The 20,599-nt window shown below is 38.1% G+C and overlaps 1 protein-coding gene across 1 annotated transcript in view; it reads left to right on the plus strand.

The window, feature by feature from the left end:
* Positions 1-17,917, plus strand: part of PARD3B (par-3 family cell polarity regulator beta) — a 588,698-nt gene extending 570,781 nt beyond the window's left edge. Inside the window, exon 21 of the mRNA XM_023732913.1 lies at positions 17,639-17,917. Within this exon, the coding sequence (XP_023588681.1) occupies positions 17,639-17,804 (166 nt within the window). The 3' untranslated portion in view covers positions 17,805-17,917. The remainder of the gene's footprint in view (positions 1-17,638) is intronic.
* The last annotated feature ends 2,682 nt before the right edge of the window (positions 17,918-20,599 follow it).

Raw genomic sequence — 20,599 nt, forward strand, 5'->3', positions numbered from 1 at the left:
TTGTTAATGAGTCTTCCTCTAATCCTGATGCCGCATTCTTCTTCATATAGTCCTGCTTCTCAGATTATTTGCTCAGCATACAAGTTGAATAAGTATGGTGAAAGGATACACACCTTTCCAGACTTTAAACTACGCAGTATCCCCTTGTTCTGGTGGAATGACTGCCTCTTGGTCTATGTACAGGTTCCTCATGACCACAATTAAGTGTTCTGGAATTCCCATTCTTCACAATGTTATCCATAATTTGTTATAATCCACACAGTCAAATGCCTTTGCAGAGGAACAGCAATTACGGACTTCTGAGGCTGTGACAAGCTTGGCTGTTCAAGGAATGAAGGGAAAGTAAAAGCAAAGTAAGAAAGAAGCTCAGTGAGCACAGAAGAGAAAAATCAGCGATGAGGCAGAGAGGGAAGCAGGGGCCGACTAAGTGAAGAGAGGGCATGTAGACCATGGGTGTGGTTTGAGTATTAGTCTAAACGTGGTGACAAGGCAGTAGAAATTGTTCAGGCAAAGACTTATATGGTCTTAATTATATTGTTTTAAAAAACAAGGGTAAAGAATTACAGTTCGAATGAGTAGTGTGGACAGACCTACTGGATGGGGGTGTAAGTGACTGTTGAGGATAAGTTTAGGGAACAATAAATAACCTAGTTTCACTGGAAATGAGGAGTAGAGGAGAAGTCTGGGTTGGAGATGTAAGGGATAGCGAGAGAGCAAAGAAGTTTTTGGAGCAGGGGAGTTACATGATCAGATCTATCCCTTAGGAAGATTAACCTGTCAGTGGATTAGAGTGAAGGACTCAGGGAGTGGGGAGACAAGTTGCCATATTGTTATAGTGATCCAAGCAGTGATGTATGAACTAGGCTGGTGGAAGAAGGAATACATGGGAGGACATAATACTGGAGGTAACTGATTACAACTGATAGAATGCATAAATGAGAGGACAGTCAACAATAATATGAAATAAGATAATATTGACAACAGTAGCCACTTAGTTATTGAGTCCTCACTAAGTGCCAGGAACTATTCTGTTTTAAATATACTAACTCATTTAATCCTCCGAACAATCCTATGAGGTCATACTATCATTATCCCCAATTCACTGATAGAGAAGTTAAGTTACTTCCTTCAAGCTAGGGGAATGGGAAGTGGCAGAGCCTGGATTTGAATCCAAGTAGTCTGACTTCATCTTATTTACTTTGGACATGTTATCAGGAGAGACCAATCCCTGGAGAAGGACATCATGCTTGGTAAAGTAGAAGGTCAGCAAAAAAGAGGAAGACCCTCAATGAAATGGATTGACATAATGGCTACAACAGTGGCTCAAACATAGCAATGATTGTAAGGATGGCACAGGACTGGGCAACATTTTGTTTTGTTATACATAAATAAGGTGGTTATGAGTCAGAACCAACTCAGTGGAACCTAATAACGCAGTCTGACTCCAGAGCCTGTGCTCTTAATTATAATCATAGTTTCAAGCCTTTATGTCTGAGAATGGGGAAGCAATTAAAAAACCAAGAAGACAGGAGGGACAAGTAGATTTTAGAAGAGGTATGAGGAGGTTGCTTCTGGACAAACTGAGGGTTTAAGACGTGGATACATTTCAGGTGCAAATGTGGAGCAAAGATTGAAGCATGGTTCTTGGAGCTCCCATGAAGGGTCACAGCAATAGATGTGTGTCTTCATGCAGGCAGGCTATGTTGAAGACCTGCGACTTGCTAGATACTCCAGTGATCATTTGTTGAATGAATGGATGAATAAATGAATGAAGGAGAGAAAGAATATGATTATCAAAGGCCTAAGAGTAAACAGTGTCCCCAAGAGTGATAATATGAGCAAGAAGAGAAGCAGTTGAAGAATATTAGAGAAAGCTTATATTTAGAGAATAGTCAGAAGCACATTGAAGGAAATGAACTGAGACTGAAGAAGTAGGAAGGAAACAAAGACAGTTTGGGGTTATGGAAACAAACAAGGGAGACTTGTGTGGAAGGTTGCTCATCAATGTCCTGTCCTGCAGAGAGGTTAGCGAGGTTGTTGTTGAGCTTCCAGAGGGGAGTTTTAGCAGTGGTGAAGGTGCAGACCAATCGTTGTTAGCAAAAGAAAGGATGGAAGATGGCAAAAGATGAAAACAGACAGTTCTTTTTAAATCGTTGGTAAAAAGAGAAGGAAAAGAGAAAGACAGGAGGCAACAGCTTGAGGGAGGAGTGGGGGCTGCTGGACAGTAATAAGTCACGAATGTCCTTTAATTGCTCCTGAGACAAGAGAATGAGGAATAGAGTCTTCTGGGCCTCCCAGGCGGTGTGCGTGTCTATACATTTGCTGACAGGGGCAGTAGAGGCCAAGCTACGTAACACAGGATTACAAGAGAACCCAGCACCACCAGACTCAGACCATGGCCCTGCAGAAACTCTCCCAGGATGAGTACATGGAACACCAGCTAGTTCTCTTCATTTGGCAATGCCCTCATTTAAACAAGGGTACAAAGTAATGACATTATCATGCTGCTGATTTTATACAGAGGCAAGAATTATTTCTCCACTGACGAAATTTTGTGGCACTTAGAAGCTGTTAAAAAAAAAAAAAAAGGCAAGAAACTGAGCAATGAAGAAAGAGAAAAAGGGAAAAAGAGGGAAAACAAAACAAAATAAATGTTAAAAAAAAAAAAAAAGGCTCCCCCCACCCCCATCTTCAGACTTCTCTGGACTTACATCTGTCTTCCCAGCTGTGAGCTGCTGAATTCCAGGGTGCAAGACCAAGAAGAGGGAGGGGGATACAAATAAAGATTACATGCTGCTTAAGGATAAATCTTGGTTTATTGTGTGTCCATGGGCACATGCCTTCAAATTCAAATGTGTGCCACATTCCCTTTCAGTATCTTTCTGTAAACCTTAATAGTATTAAGCATATGTTTTAATAAATATTTTGTTTGCAGTGTTCCCATTAATATTCATAGGAAATGGAGCACTTTGGGCTTTTTGATTTCTAATAAACATTGATGTGTTACTAGTTTGTACTGAGCAGTCAGTATGCTCCATCAAAATGGCAGCTCTAATTAGGTTCCTTGAATTAGCTAATGGATTTTGAGAAAGATAGCTTAGAAAGCTCTTACAGCTGTCCAAGATATTCCTGCCATGGCAGAAAGACAAAAGAGCCCTGGAAGCTACAGACTTCAGAGCTTTAGAAATGCAGCTGACAGTTAAAAAGATAAATTACATTCATATTTTTCCAGTGAAAGTCCTAATACTGATTTAATGTTATTCCTGTAGTAAGCATCCATTAAGAAGCTCATTTTATTATAAGGATGCATTTTGACCATTAGCTCTTTTTCTTTTGCCACTCCCCCCTCTCCACTCTCCTTTTTCTCCCTCCAATTCCCTAGATATTTTGGACACAGTATTAAAAAGCTTCTTTGAAGAAGAGAAAATTATTCCTTTTTTTTTTTTTTTTGTGGGTTATAAATTTAGAAGCTCTCTTAGATATACGGTAAATATTCAAATATTCAGTTTAAAGAAATGTCAAGGTAAGTAATATATAAAGAAGTAATATAGTGATTCAGTTTAAGCCTTTGTGGCTTGTATTTTATGTAGAATTTGAATTTGGGGGGAAAAAACTCTTTGCTAAGGGCCAGTGAGCTTGTTTATACTTGGATAAGAGATGATTTTGTTGTAGAATTGGAACTATCTGGAATAAAATGCCTCCTTCTTTCATCTTAATGTGGCATGCACAAAATAATACAATACCATCCAACATGTTCTTCTCTGCTTCCCAAAAACAAATTCCTTTAACAAATGGTGAACTATTGACATCTAAATGGCTATACTTAATATATCTGCAAATGGGGGGAAAACAGTTGTTAGTAGAATGGACAGTAATAAAGTTCATAGTAAATAGCAGACATCAGGAAAGAAATACGTACAGTCATCCAGAACCTCCTTTTGGCTGGATATGCAAGCACTCATTAATTTTTTAACTGTGCTCCACATAACTTTTTCTTCAGTTTGTTGACTTAGAAAACTAATACCTGGTACTTTGTAATCTGAAATCTTCCATTTCTCTAGTAACTCAGTAAATCCATTAGGGAACCGTTTCCTGGGTTAGCGCTCAACCATCCAATACTGCTTTCCCCATTTGTGTCTTTATTGCTCCTCTGCTTGTCTCTTCCTTCTTGCCTTTTGGCCTTTTTTTTTTCCCCTGCTCATTAGTATCTTTACCAAACAAGGGATTGGGCAAGGAAAGGAATGAAACTTAAGTCAATTAATTGGGGTATTGTTTACAGCACTGGGGAAACACATATTGCAAAAGAAACTAAAATTGTGGTTTTAAATGAGATTTTTCAAAATCAGCTGTAGTGTTTATTTGTCGTGCTGTTGCAACCTCCTGCTTCTTTAGATAATTGAGAGCTGACTAAAATGCTGTTGCTAATAAAGCTGTTGGAAGTAGGGAAGAAATTTAAAAAAAAAAGCAGTGTTGATATAACGTATAGATTACAGATCAGACAGCTGCTTTGCCTCAGTATGATATAAATAAAATGGAGAAACATTGTTATATGAAGTGCTAAAAGAAACTCAATTATTCCTCACACATGACTTCACCATGATGGACAAAAGGCATAACTGACATCATGTTTATTGAAAAAACTAGTGACTGTCACACTCTCGAGAGGCTACTGAAAGCTGGAGGAAGGCATGTTTTTTATTCATTTTCACAGTGTGTTATTTATAGAGTTCACTTGTCAGCAACATTGTGCCTAATTTTCCCTCTGCCTTGATAGTCTATGACTCATTCACTTTTCAGATCAAGTCGACAGCTACAAATTTCTTCATGGCAGATACTCAGAGGCTACCATTACCTCCCCTGAATGGGACAATGGCTATTTATTAATTAAGATTCTGTGACTACTTCCCCTTAAAGTACCAGTGAAAATAAAAGTCTTTGTCAACCCATAATGGGTTGATTTCATTTGTTTTTTTTAACTTTTAACCCTCAAATTTGGCAGCCAGTGCCCTTTTCCTAATGGAAAATTTATCACCATATTAATGATGCATCATACTTCATCATCAGTTAATGTTAATAGTTAAGCAAGAGCTCTGGTTAGAGAAAATGTACGGTTTTCAAACTGAGTGAGTCTCAATGCCCCATTGCCTTAAACTACAGTGGCCATCAAGTACAGTAACCAGCAAGTTGTCGTTGTTAGTTGCCATCAATTCCCACTCATGGCGAGCCCATATGTGCAGAGTAGGACTGCTCCATAGGTTTTCAAGGCTGTGACCTTTCAGAAGCAGATCACCAGGCCTGTCATCCAAGGTGCCTCTAGTTTGGTTTGAACCACCAACCTTTTGGCTGGTAGTCAAGCACTTGACTTTCTCTATCCCACCCAGGGATAGCCAAACAAGTAAGGCATTGGAAATACAAGATGACTTTTGCCAATGATTTAGTTGACCGTTTAGCTTAAACTGTGTACACACCCAGGAAATCATTGCATATAAATACAAAAAAAATGCCACAGAGGCCATCTGGTTCGGTGGGTTCATTTTGTAGGTTAGGATATATGAAGTCTGAGAAAGTGAAGACTCCCTAGAGTTATCTTGATATAAGCATAACATTGATTATGGTGCTGCCCTGTTTGAAGTCCTCCAGTAATACCACATTATCCCTTTTAGAAAGACCGGCATAAGGAGATGTTCATATCCTGTCATCTTTATTTCCCACAATTTCCCCCACACTCCCCACACTTCCGCCATGCCTACCTTTCATGTTTCAGCCCCTTTACATTCAATGTCCCTTCCACCTGGCCTGCCCAGTCACCTCTTCCTTATCCTTCGTCTCCTTTTTTTTTCTGTGAGGCCTGTCCTGACCTCCCCAAGCAGAATTAATCACCCTCTCTTCTGAGCTACCACAGGACTTCATTATACTTCATGATACTTCCTCATAATAATTGCCACATTACACTGTAATTATTATTTATATCTCCGTCTCCCCCACTAGACTGTGAAATCCCTGAGGGTCAAGTCTGGGTCTTAATCACCTTTACATCCCCAGGGCCAGGGACACAGCAATACTTAAGAATAAATAAAAGTTCAAATAAATGTATACATCAGAAACCATGAAAAGGGTTATTAGAGAGCTTTTCACAAAGCAGTTGATGATCTCTGTTTGATACTAGTTTATTATTTTCTATTTCATTCTGAATGGAATAGCAAGGATGTGTAACAGTCCATAGGAGATGATAATGTAAGCTGACTGCTATCTCATAAATCCCTGATGTCAGAAGGTCAGCCTGAGGTTACAGGGTTACCAGAGCTCACTTTACATCCAGGCAAATGAGAGCTTGGTGATGCTCTTGGACTTGATACCCTTTGGGACCTAAGTAGATGTTAACTTATTATGCAGATGTTCTGAGATGAGAATCTGTTTGGATTGGATAGTTGTCATAACCGTATTTAAAACTGCAGAACATCTCTAGATTCAGGAATCTGTATATAAAAGAATGAAAGGAATTTAGGTAATATCAAAATATAAGTTATTAATAATTTCCTATACCTAACTTTCTTTATGCTAATCATATCATAATATTGCCTATATAATTCTATGTTTATGAGATTGTATGATTCAGCAGTAGATGTGTGATAATTAAGATATACCCCACAGTCACAGTTACATACCTATGTGACCTATCAGTCCCTTCTGGGTGTTGCAACAATTTATTGTATATCCCTTTAATGGATATGAAGGTAAGGATTAGTTTACATATCTTATATTTATATATTTAGAAAGTTTTGCCTCCTAACATCTAGGAGTGGGGCTCCTAATCACAATCTTTAGCCCCTTTTAATTAAAAAAAAGTGTTCTCTTTTTTTTCTCTTTATCATTTTTATTATTTTCCCAACCTCCTCCATTAGGAGAAGGGGAAAGAAAAAAAACCTTGGATGAGTAAGAAATTACTGTTTTAATCTAGTGACATTTTGTTACCACAGCATACTCTAGCCTATCCTGACCGGTACAATCCTCTAAATAAAAAAAACACACTGTCCATCCACTAAATCATTTAGAAGTTCTTTATTTTCCCTTAAAATTGTGTAGTCAGTTAAGACTTACTTCCTTATTGTCCAAAAGGAAAGCTGCTAGGAATCAGTGGCCTTTGATGGCATTCCATGATCCCTTGGGAAACATGAGGACTTCTATGTTGTTTCCTCTGAGGATGAGGGAATTTCACAGAGAACTAGGAAGTTTCCAAGGTTTCATGGCCTGCAGCCCACAAAGGCTTATTTTGCCCAGAACTGACCCTGAAAATTTAATCCACATCTAAATGTCAGATATGTATTCTTAAAACCCATGCTGTATTTGATTTAAGCTTGGAAGGTAATGATTTTATCTTGCAGGTCCCCCAGTAATGGTGAAAATTTCTTTGAAAAGCTCTATTTGCAAGTGTTTGTGTATGTGTATGTGCATACACATGTGAAATATATATTTCCTCAAGTATTTCTCTTTAAACTATCTTTTGTTCAGCTTAGGAGCCTGATGGAGAATTAATACAAGTTTTGTATTTTTCCTGCGTTTCCATTTTTGTCAACATTTTGCAAATTTTATTTTGGACTATAAATTTCTTCCAGAAAACTTGTTATGTTCCAAATGGAGTCACATGTTAAATAAGGTTAGTTTCTAAAGTCATTGCATGAGAAAAAAAGTTGTGTATATTTCAAAATTAATCTTGAAAAACACTTTAAGAGAATGCCATTTTGGGCTCTACGTATAATCTCTCACTAAGCCCACCCAACACTGTTTCTTTTAGCACTTAATTAAATGGTTATTCCTTTAGTTGAGAACAAGTTGAAGTGTATATAAGGGGCCATGTTTACAGATAATGCCTATCTTTAAACACTGGAATCACGTTCAGCAGAATAGAATGTTTACATTATTAGAGGCACTTACGAACTGACACCAACTAAGAGAAGGCAGCTCAGCTCATGTCCAAGGGCACATGTTCATTAAATGGAATGGCCAATGGAAAGGCTACCACTACTTAAACTGTTATTTAAATGGGTGTTTTTTTTTTTTCTAAATTCAAGTATTTGGATTTGCATAAATTAAGTGCAATTGTGATGCAACAGCATTCTACTTTAGCCTTGTAAGGGCAGCTATAGCTACTTGAATTATAATACAGGGCATGATGTATTTGTCATCTTTAACAAAAGATGTAGTGGATGCATAACTCCAAATTGGTCCAAATCTATTTTTCTTTGCATCTATGTATGCTTGCTTTACAAAGATATAGAGTAGAAATGAAGGGTTTATTTTACCATCATCCAGTGTGAACTTTTCAACTATATTTTAAAGTCTTTCTCTTTTAAAAACAAGAATAACCATTTGAAACACTTGATAAATTCTTTCTATGACCCCCACATACTTTGTATTGTTAATAAAATTGGCAAAATGGCCTGAGACAAAATGTATCATATGCTCATACGTATCTTTGAATGTATACTGTATTTGTATAAATTACTTAAGGCTCAAAAATATTATACTATGTTAGAGGAAATAGAATACTGTTCTAAATATGAGTAACTCAGATGGATATTTTATGACTAATGGTAAAACCATCTTCTGAAAGTTGAACACTGCCAGGAGGTCACTGTACAGTATCCAAATAATGCAGTTATGTGTTACAGGCTTATAATGGGGAGTTGAAGCTGTGAATAATACCTTGTGTGTTGTTGAGTTGTGAATAACACTGTCGGTGTCACTCGTAAAGAATTTCCATCTTTCCTGGAAATGGTAGCAGGGAAGCGGAATGTTCTGATTTTAGAGCGGCCTTGCATTGTCTCAAATGATAAAGAGCAAAGGTAGAGCAATGTCTTTTATCAGAAGAGGAGATGACATTGATCTGGTGGCAATTCTCAGTCACAACAATCAATCACATGGGAGAAAGTTGCCCTTCGTGAATCAGTGAGATTACTTTCAACAGCAAATGGTAGTGCTGGTTTGTGGTGTGAGTGAAAATGCTCACCATTATGCGATCCAAAGTGCCAAGGGAAGGGGGCTTTTATTTCTTTATGCTCCACCACTATGGCTTCATTCATTGAGGTCAAGGCCCAGTCGAGAGTCAAGATTTCGAAGACAAATCTTCAAGCTATAGGAGTCAAGGGGTCAGTTTACCAAGCTAGGGATGGAAATATCAAGACAAGGATCTCAAAGGAAGCAGATGCTGAAAGCAGGAAACATAGTGAGAAAGGCAAAAGGTCAGATTCAGGTTGCCATGGCAAAGTCACCCAGGTAAGACAAGTCACATTGTCAGATTCTTGCGTTAAAATACCACAAGTAGTATCAGGTTGGCTGGGGGAAGGACCATGGGTGAGGATTATAGCCTGAGCTAATACATCATTGAGCTCTGTGGTTTTTCTTCTTCCTTATGACCCTAACTTGCATGTCAACCTCTATGGACCAATTTTTCAGCTTTCTCACAGGATCTTGACATAAGGAGTAATTCTGTTGAACCCTTAGAAAGTTATACAAATGCAGGCTTTTCAAAGTTATGAATTAGTATAGAAAATAGCCTGTAGACCAAGAGGTCTCCTGTTCAAATCCGGGTGCCCCCTGACTTGTTTTCAGAGCTCAGCTGCTAATCAATAAAGGTCGGCAGTTCGAATCCACCAGCTGCTCCTTGGAAACCCTATGGGGCAGTTCTACTCTGTCTTATAGGGTCGCTATGAGTCGGAATCAACTTGATGGCAATGGGTTTTGGTTATTATTATTTTCTTTTTGGTACCATTATCTTGCTATATATATTTAATACTCCCTTAAGATGCCTAAGCATTGTTTTCTTACCTACTAAAAAGAGGTACAATATCAGAGATAATTAGCAAAAGTAAATCTGCAAATAAAGGGAGATTTTAGATGGAAAAAAATTTGTCTTGTTTGTTAATAATATTATTCACACTTTCTCTAAACTCATTACTCTTACTATGAGATTTATAGGTAGTCATAGTAAACAAAAGGCTCTTAATTTAGAGTAATTGTTTTATCAACAACATAACTCAAAACTTGTAGAAATTAAATGTCCATATGAACTAAGGCATATTTTTGTTATTTGGGGAAATTTTTCACAAAGATAATTAAAAATGGCACCACCATCATAAATAAAAAATAAAATAAATAGTGACGATGAATTTGGGAAGGAATTAGAAAGGAGAATCTCAAAATGTTGTTCATGGGTCAGCTATGGGTCCCACATTTTCAGTGATCTAAGCAGTAAAAAAACCGTATTTGTCATTTGGAAAAAATAAAAAGTGTATTCTTTATAAGAAATTTGGAGCAGAGAAAGGTAAAGAATTTACATAATCATTATTTGCACAGAATATTCACACTCTGGGTAATTTTCAGAGCTGTTTGGGAATAAAATATCATTTGAAGATTCTCCTGCAGAATCGTTGTTGTTGTTAGCTGCCATTGAGTCAGCCTGTGACTCATGGAGACTCCAGTATCACAGGGGAGAACTGCTCCATAGGGTTTTCCTGGCTACAGTCTTTACTGAAACAGTTCACCAGGCCTTTCTTCCACAGAGCCACTGGCTGGTTTTGAACTGTCAACCTTTAGGTTAGCAGCTGGTTGCAAACCACTTGCACCACCCAGGCTCCTCTCCTGTAGAATTAAACCCTCTTAAAAGCAATTATTTATTATTAAATTTCCTTTAGTATATATGGGCACACTATATAAATGTATTTTCATTATGGAATGTTAAATCTCTAGCATATTAGTGTAAATGCTGTTGGGGCTTTAGTGTCTAAATCTTAAATGCTTTTGAATTTATGAGCCTGAGGACATTTATAAGAATCTTTCGAAGTTTTAAATTAATAGAAATCTTTATCACCGACAGAAAATAATAACATTTATATCCATAACCATCTATCTTCAGCTGAATACTGTTTTCAAAAGCCTCGTTTGGGATTTAAAGTGAAATGAGCAAAATAAGGGTACATATATCCAGTTAGATTTTATTATATTATGCTATCAGGATGTGAATGCTACAGAATCTCAGGCGTTTGGAGAGCTCTTCCCACGTTGGAAAAAATCTGACCTGTTTTCTAACGTAAAACTGTGGTCCTGCCGAATTTGATGTTTGAAACTATGATCATTTTTAGTTTCTTAAATGAAATGAAAAAAATTAAGCCAAAAACAATCCTTCTCCTGAGTAGAAAAAGAAAATAGTATCTTGGCATTTTTAAATGATGCAAAGGTGTTTTTCTTCATTTCATATCTTTTAAGAGGCTAAGCCTTCTTGAGACAACCTTTAAAATTCCACCCTTTTGTAAGTATAAAATGATTACCATCATATTTATAGAATGAAAAATTCTATATAAGTACCAAAATAACAGCTTACAGTAACTTCATCTTAAAAAGTAGAGAATTTATCAAACATAAACCTCAAAACCACTCCCAATTCTCCCTATTATTGTTGACATGCATACATCTATTTAAATAGTTTTATGTAGTGAGGTTGTAAGGATTATCACATCCAGATAGGATTATTCCTGTTAAAGTTCCATTCTGTTTCTTAAGCATCACCAAATCTGGACACTGGGCTGGTGCCTACAGTTGAGGACAATGCTCATCAAAGGCAAACATCTGTCCTTAAGAATGAAGAGGTACGTGTCTTGAGGCTCTATGAAGACAACCCAAGATGAGAAACAGTGCTTTGAAATTAACTTGATATAGTTTAGCCAGTCAACCAGGTGTCTTCAGGTTTGTTCCAACTCATGGAGACCCAGTGTGTGTCAGAGTAGAACTGTGCGCTCTAGGATTTTCAATGGCTGATTTTCAGAGTAGATTGCCAGGCCTTTCTGCCAAGGTGCCTTGGATGCAATTGAACTGCCAACCTTTCAGTTAGCGGCTGCGTATGTTTACCATTTGCACCACTCAGGGACTCCTTAGTCATAGTTAGGGTATATGTATTTACACACGTCCCACCTACATACACATACACATTCACAGAGACACATAATACTTGCAGGTAAGTACAACAGTAACCGGTGTTTGGCGGTACTGACTAACTCCCTCACTAGGTTAGTGGTGAGATCTACCAGCAGCAGCCCTGCCTGCCTGTCAGTCCTGGGCCTGAGCCAGAGTTTCTTTCTCTTTCATGTGGGATCTTTGTCATATGTTGATTCTCTTCTGCACCCCATTCAGTTTTATGCCAGTTTCCCACATAAGCCTGTTAGAGATGTGATAATTGCCCAGAAATCTATCTGCAATTGCTCCATCATCATTCTTTAATGAATACAGACTTCATTGCATGTATTTGTATTACTTTAGCTACTTCTATTTCTACTTTTATTGCAAAGATCTGTGCAAATAAAAGACTATCAGAAGGTAAGGCTGTAAATGTGCCCTGCTACACTCCCTCTGTCTTGAAATGCCTGTGAACTGCTGCTGCAAGATGCCTGCTGCATTTTAATGCCTCTCTTGCAAGGCAACATGATATGGCAGAAATCACACTGGCTTTGGAGGCATACAAATCCTAATCCAACATTCACTAGCTGGTTACTTAACTTCTCTGAACCTCAGTTTTCTCATCTGTAAAATGTGAATAACAATACCAGCCTCCCAGATTTGATTAAGGTCTAAATAAGATGAAGTAGGTGAGGTAACAAATATCATAATCAGGACACCATAGGGTCTATTAGTTTCTTTTCTCCAGCCTGCAACAGTAATGGGGGGAGTCTCTCGCACACACAAATGAACCCTCATTTTTTAAAAATACTTCAATTGAGGTAATTATGAACTAGGAAGAATAAGATCAGATTCCAAAGGAGCAGATAATGCCTTAGTGTGATGTTTGTTAACTATGGGAATATATTACTGTAAGTGGCTGTAAAGACAATGACATGGTTTCTGAAATCCATTCCAACTTTAAGCTCTGTCCAGCTTTAAAGTGTTATAAGGAGGACCTGTTTAACTGTACATCTGCCTTTAAAGCCATAGGCAGTATAATTTACAAGAAATCACTGCAATATAAAACTCTTTTGTTATACTTCTTGAATTAATTTAATGTAAAATTTCAGCACACTGAAAGTACAGGACTGGCATTGATCATCTACATATGGATACAGCTGTAATAGAAATTTTTTTGTAACTATGGCCAAGCTTTACTTCATCCAGTGAACTGAAAATACAGAAAGGCTGATATCTAGCTAGCAATTTGGAGGTGGGGTTATTGATACTTTGACTGATTTTGTATGGTTGCATCATAATCTCATGTTACCTCTAAAACTACCAGGCAAAAGATTTCCTGGAATATGTACTGCTGAGTTCCATAAAGTCAGAAAAATAGGACAAATAATAGGGAAGAGAAAATGGGAATCCTCAGAAAGTAAGCCCTATAGGCTAGCTTTGCCTTCCATTCTGGTTCAATATGTTGCTACAAGACCCAGTCTCTAAGATGTAAGTCATATAAAGGAGGAGACACAGGCTGGCAGGTAGTAAGTATGATGAAACAAGTAGCCTTTGAAATCAGACAGACCTTATTCATCATCTATGCTATGAACATCAGATTCCTCACTTTATGGGATCGCTTTAAATAAAAGCTATCTTTTCCTATGCTTATGAGAATATGAGATAATATATACAGCACCTGGTACACAGGAATTGTAAACAAACTCAAGAGCCAACTCCTATAGATTGGTAGTGGCTTTCTGAAGTTCTGGGTTGAGAACGATTCTACGCCATGTCTGGTATCATCAGTAAATCGTGCTGTAATTGATTAGAGATGTCTGCTATGGGCAGACTGTGGAGTAAGTAAAAGTCTTTATTCATATATTTGCCATATAAATTTTCTATAAACTATAATTATTATGATCATTGTTGCTATTATATAAAAGTGTTTGTATGTCCCTCTTCAGATTGCTAAGTTTCTACATTTTAAACCCAAAATGAAATCACTAATTGCTTTACTTACTATAGCTGTGTATATGATTTTTATAGATTTGATAGTAAATTTGTGTATCATGTCTACAGAGAAGAGCTAAAAGGGGAAATAAGAATTTGCCATTCCTTATTTTATAATATAAAACACCTACTTTGGAAACACCTACTCTGGAGACCCTAGCAGTGTAGTGGTTAAGCGCTATAGCTGCTAACCAAAAGGTCGGCTGTTTGAATCCACCAGGCGCTCCTTGGAAACCCTATGGAGCAGTTCTACCCTGTCCTATAGGGCCACTATGAGTCGGAATCGACTAGACGGCAACAGGTTTGGTTTTTTGGTTTTTGGAAAAATATGGTACTGCAGCTAAAGGTAGAATGAGGGTTGCAGAAGAATAAAAGAGAAATCATGTTGAGGTGTAGTCCCAGTTTGTCATGAAAGGCTTGCATGCTGTCCCATACCTTCTTTAAAATATTCACACAAGGGAGAAGATACAGCATGTCATACACTTAGATGGTCCATGACTTCCTGGGCTTTTTTCCTGTTTTTTCTCTGAGGCCAGATTTCTTTTCTGGGTAAACACTCATGTTCCTGTCAGCCATAGGGGATTTTCTGAATCCTAACAGCTCATTTTGTATTCTCGCTTCATTCCCTGTATTTGAGAACAGCAATCTGATCAAACCCATATTTTTTAATTTGTGTATTTATAGTCATATGGGAGAATAGTTAACAGTCTGAGTATGAATTTTTTTTTCCACCACAAATGTAGGGAAATTGTGAGGTTTTAAAAATAGTGCCTTATCAGTTTCTTTCTTTCTTATTACTGATGACTTCATTCTGCTTGAATTCAATGCTTCAGTTTCTTTGGGGTAAACTAATAGATTATGTATGCGATGTTTGCACCATGTTGATTGAACTCATCTGGTGAGTTTGAACGTGGCTCATGAATTCAGGTAATCGGTAAAAGTCTGCGCATTGGATACAGACATCATAGTCATCTCGAATTACTCAAGAGCAAGGGAAGCTGTTCCGAATAGAGCTGTGCTGCTTTTCCTGCCTTCCCTTGGCGCAGAAAAGCAGATCGGGCTTTTTTATTTTTCCTTATTGTCATCTTTTTCAAGTGCTGAAAGGAAATTTTAAAGAAAAAAGCATAGTGAAGAAGTAGAGTTAGAACTATTTTGTGAGTTTTTAAATACGTATTGAAGAAAAAAATAAAGATACGTGATCAGTAAAGGTTTTTTTTTTTTCTTAATCAAAGGTGTCAGCTGCTGAGTGTGCGTGGAGCACCTAGGGAGCTCAGAACCCTGCGCTGGCTGTCATGGAGAGGCTGTAAAACAGAAAACACCTGGCCCTGCTTTCAGTTAACTCACCATGTAGGATGGGAAGAAAGTGTTTTCTCCCGAAGGATGTTTACTCACCACTTTCTTTTCATAGTATAGACCAAACCAAAAAACCAAACCCATTGCCATCAAGTCGATTCCAACTCATAACAACCCTACAGGACAGAGTAGAAGTGCCCCATAGGGTTTCCAAGGAGCGGCTGGTGGTTTCCACCTACCGACCTTTGGTTAGCAGCGGAATGCTGACCATGGCATTACAAGTTTACAAGCATAATTTCAAATGTTTTAACAAAACAGTAGATTACTTTTTCTATTGCTTTCAGGTATCTAATTTATGAAATTTAAACTTAAAACTCAACTATATTATTTGGGGATCTTTTTGGCATACAAGGCTTTTCCCAATGTCTCCACCACCTACCTTTCCAGTCCCACCTCTCCCTCTCCCCCACCTCCTTCTCTATACCCTGTACACTAGACCAGTGATTTGCAAACACATGCTCATGAAAATGAGTGTCATTACGATTCATTAAAAAACCAAACCCATTGCCAGTGGAGTCGATTCTAACTCATGGCGACCTCATGTGTTTCAGAGTAGAATTGCAACCCCAAGGATTTTCAATGGCTGTTATATTACAGAAGTAGATTGCTAGGCTCTTCTTCTGTGGTACTGCTGGGTGGATTAAAACCTCCAATCTTTCAGTTAACAGACAAGAGCAAACCATTTACACCACCCAGGGTCCTTATGATTTATAAGTTGTTACTAATAGAGTTAAAATACCAAAATTTGCAAGTGATATACTTTTGTCAAGGAGCCCTGTTGGCACAATGGTTAAGCATTTGGCTGCTAAACAAAAGGTCTACATTCTCTGTGGGAGAAAAGACTTGGTGATCTGCCCTGGTAAAGATTTCAGCCTAGGAAACCCTATGCGGCGCTTCTACTCTGGCACATGGGGTCGCTATGAGTCAGAATTGACCTGACGGCACACGACAACAACATACTTTGGTCATTTAATAGAGTAAATTCAAAATGTCCCTGAAGTCAGCAGCACTCAACTTTTATTCTGATTAGTTTTCAATATGAGAGAGAAAAGGGAACATATATCACCTATATATGTGGGAGGCAGGACAAAAGAAGTTAGGACCACTGCTTACCCAAAATGACTTACTGCATTCCCCCAAAGCAAGATGTTTTCTCATTTTGGTGCTTTGCATTTCCCTTCCCTCTACCTAGAATTCCCTCATCTCGCTTGTTGAGCTGTTGAGCACCTATGCGTCCTGCAAGACTCAACGGAAGTGTCACCTCCTCTATGGAGCTTTCCCTGATCTTCCTCCATGGCCCTGCTCTGTCACCTGTCAAAATGAAGCACTCTTACTCTGCGTCCCCATGACTCCTGTGCAGACCTCTGTTGTAGCACCTGTCACAGTGTATTGTTGTCTTCTGTGTCCCTTTCTGTCCCCCAACACCCAGGCCATGAGCGTTTTGCAGACAGGGACTGTGAATTGTTTATTTGTACATTCCCAGATCTTAGCATAAGGTCTGGCACAGTGGGGCACTCAATTATGCCTCAAGTGAACCAAAGAAGTTATACAAATGTTCAGATTATCATGCCCTTCTTACTTCCTAGCTCTGAAATGTATCACATAATATTATCTGTTGAGATGATCATGACAAACCAATCCAAGCTAAAAGGGATCTACTAGCTAGCTGACCAGTTTGGGGGTGGGTGGATGAATAACTGGAAAAACTGTGATTACTAAGAAAGCCGCAGTGGCTCAAGTAGAGAGAAGAGAACCTTAGACAAGTAACCAAGATGGTACAACCTACTGTCACTGAGTGTTTTTGTTTCTTTTTACATATTGGCATGGTTTATACCTTCTTCTTTCCCTGTGTTCTTGCTGTACCCATATGTTGACATGTACCCTAACCTCCTCCACTCCCAAAATTCATGAGTCTTATTGAAATGAGCACTGGCAGATGTCAGCTTTATATTACATCCAACTTCTGGGTCAAACAGCTGGAACTTTATTCCAGATAAGCAACACTTATCTAAGAAAATGAGATACCCATATTAAGTTTAAACCAATTAAGATCGTAAGAAAAAAGTGATGGTTCTAAGACAATTATCCTATCTTACTTTTCCACTCAAAAGGCTTTTATTAATCCTAATTCGGGTGTTCTGACCACTGGAGTTAAAGATATGCACATCAAGATCTTTTTTTGTTTGTTTGTTTTTATTATTTTATATTTTTCCTAGCTTATTTAAATTACATTATTAAATCTTCCAAATTTGGAAGTTCTCCTCTTTAATAAGAAAATCAAAAAGTAAGTTTTAAAGATGATATACACTTGTATGATGGCGTTTATTTGATTTATGTATTGCAGTGGTCGCCCCACGAGTGGAAGCTCTGACCGCATCCAGAAGTTGCGGAAGGAGTATTATCAGGCTCGGAGGGAAGGTTTTTCTTTATATGAAGATGACGAAGGAAGAGCAAGGCCTTCTGATTATGACCTTCACTGGGTAAGCCCATGCCTGATTCCAATCATTTGAATTTATCTTTAGTGAGATGGTTTAGAACAGAAGAACATAACCAAGAATGTTTTATACATATCAAGTTATATTTAGGTTACTTGGGTTTCATAGATTTAAACATTATCCAAACCACAGCTGTCTTCTCCCACAGAAGTTGTTTACGTAAATCAAACCACACAAATGTACAGTAGCTCATTTTAATTGCTCTCATATTTGTTCCCTGTTGTACTTGTATACCAACTGATTGGGATAGAGCAAATGTTAGCTACTTTAAAGAGGACAAGGAATTTTTATTACCATCTATTGAGTCTTAATCCTTGTCCTCCTTCTCTTGGATATCAGACATCTGGGCAAGTATTGATAGAGCATGCAACATCAGTCATCTCTTCTTTGGAAAATGGTTATTGGAAATAAAAGAACAGAAGTATATTTCAGGTGGGTCGTCTTGAGAGAGAGCAGTTGTTTGCATATTGTTGTTATTGTTAGGTGCCATCAATTCGGTTCTGACTCAGAGCAGCCCTGTGTACAACAGAATGAAACACTGCCCGGTCCTGCACCATCCTCACAATCGTTGCTATGTTTGAGCCTGTGATTGCAGCCACTGTGTCAGTCCATCTCATTGAAGATCTGCCTCTCTTTTGCTGACCCTCTCTCTACTTTACCAAGCATGATGTTCTTCTCCAGGGCCTGGTCCCTCCTAATAACATGTCCAAAGTACCTGAGACGAAATCTCACCATCCTCACTTCTAAGGAGCATTTTGGCTGTGCTTCTTCCAAGACAGATTTGTTCGTTCCTCTGGCAGTCCATGGTATATTCAATATTATTGGACAGCACCATAATTCAAAGGCATCCATTCTTCTTCAGTTTTCCTTATTCATTGCCCAGCTTTTGCATGCGTATGAAGCGATTGAAAATAACATTGTTTGGGTCAGGTGCACCTTGGTCCTTAAAGTGACATCTTTTCTTTTTAACACTTGAAAGAGGTCTTTTGCAGCAGATTTGCCCAATGCAATACATCATTTGATTTCTTGACTGCTGCTTTCATGGGTGTTGATTGTGGATCCAAATAAAATGAAATCCTTGACAACTTCAATATTTTTTTCCATCTATCATGATGTTGCTTATTGTTCCATTTGTGAGGATTTTTTTTTTTTTCTTTATGTTGAGGTATAATCCATACTGGAGGCTGTAGTCTTTGATTTTCATTAGTAAGTGCTTCAAGTCCTTTTCACTTTCAGCAAGCAAGATTGTGTCATCTGCACATCGCAGGTTGTTAATGAGTCTTCCACCAATCCTTATGCTCTGTTGTTCTTCATATAGTCCAGCTTCTTGAATTATTTGCTCAGCATACAGATTGAATAAGTATAATGAAAGGATACAACCCTGATGCACACCTTTTCTGATTTTAAACCACGCTGTATCCCCTTGTACTGTTCAAACAACTGCCTCATGGTCTATATACAGGTTCTTTATGAGCACAGTTAAGTGTTCCAGAATTCTCACACAGTTAAGTGTTCCAGAATTCTCATTCTTCACCATGTCATCCGTAATTTATTATGATCCACACAGTCAAATGCATTTGCGTAGTCACTAAAACACCGGTAAACATCTTTCTTGAATTTTCTGCTTTCTGCCAAGATCCATCTGACATCAGCAATGATATCCTCTTCTGAATCTGGACTGAATTTCTGGCAGTTCTCTGTTGATGTACTGCTGCAACCATTTTTGAATTGTCTTCAGCAAAATTTTATTTAGTGTAATATTAATGATATTATTCGATAATTTCCATGTTCTCTTGGATCACCTTTCTTTGGAATGGGCACAAATATGGATCTCTTCTAGATGGTTGGCCAGGTAGCTCTCTTCCAAATTTCTTAGCATAGACCAGTGAGCACTCCAGCATTGCACCTGTTTGTTGAATCATCTCAATTGGTATTTGGTCAATTCCTGGAGACTTGTTTTTTGCCAGTGCCTTCAATTTTCATTTCACCACTGCAGCTTGGACTTCTTCCTTCAATACTATCAGTTCTTGGTCATATGCTACATCCTGAAATGGTTAAACATTGACCAGTTCTTGACACAGTGACTCTGTGTATTCCTTTCATCTTCTTTTGATGCTTCCTGCATTGTTCAATATTTTCCCCATAGAATCCTTTAATGTCCTAACTCAAGGCTTGAATTTTTTCTTCAGTTATTTCAGCTTGTGAAATGCTGAGTATGTTCTTCGCTTTTGGTTTTCTAACTCCAGCACTTGTCACATTTCATTATAATACTTTACTTCGTCTTCTCTAGCCATCCTTTGAAATCTTCTGTTCAGCTCTTTTACTTCCTCATTTCTTCCATTTGCTTTAGCAGTTCTGTGTTGAAGAGCAAGTTTCAGAGTCTCTTCTGGCATCCATTTGGGTCTTTTCTTTCTTTCCTGTCTTTTTAATGACCTCTTGCTTCTTCATGTGTGATGTCGTTCTACAACTCTTCTGGTCTTGGGTCATTAGTGTTCAGTGCATTAAATCTATTCTTGAGATGGTCTCTAAATTCAGGTGGGATATACTCAAGGTCGTACTTTGGCGCTTGTGGACTTGTTTTAATTTTCTTCAGCTTCAACTTGAACTTGCATAGGAGCAATTGATGGTCTATTCTACAGTCAGCCCATGGCCTCATTCTTACCGATGATATTGAGCTTCTTCAGCATCTCTTTCCACAGACGTAGTCAATTTTGTTCCTGTGTATTGCATCCAGTGAGGTGGCCTTTTATGTTGTCGATAAAAGGTATTTGCAATGAAGAAGTAGTTGGTCTTGCAAAATTCTACTATGT

This window comes from Trichechus manatus, unplaced genomic scaffold, assembly GCF_000243295.1.
Source record: "Trichechus manatus latirostris isolate Lorelei unplaced genomic scaffold, TriManLat1.0 scaffold00056, whole genome shotgun sequence".
Lineage (NCBI taxonomy): Eukaryota > Metazoa > Chordata > Mammalia > Sirenia > Trichechidae > Trichechus > Trichechus manatus.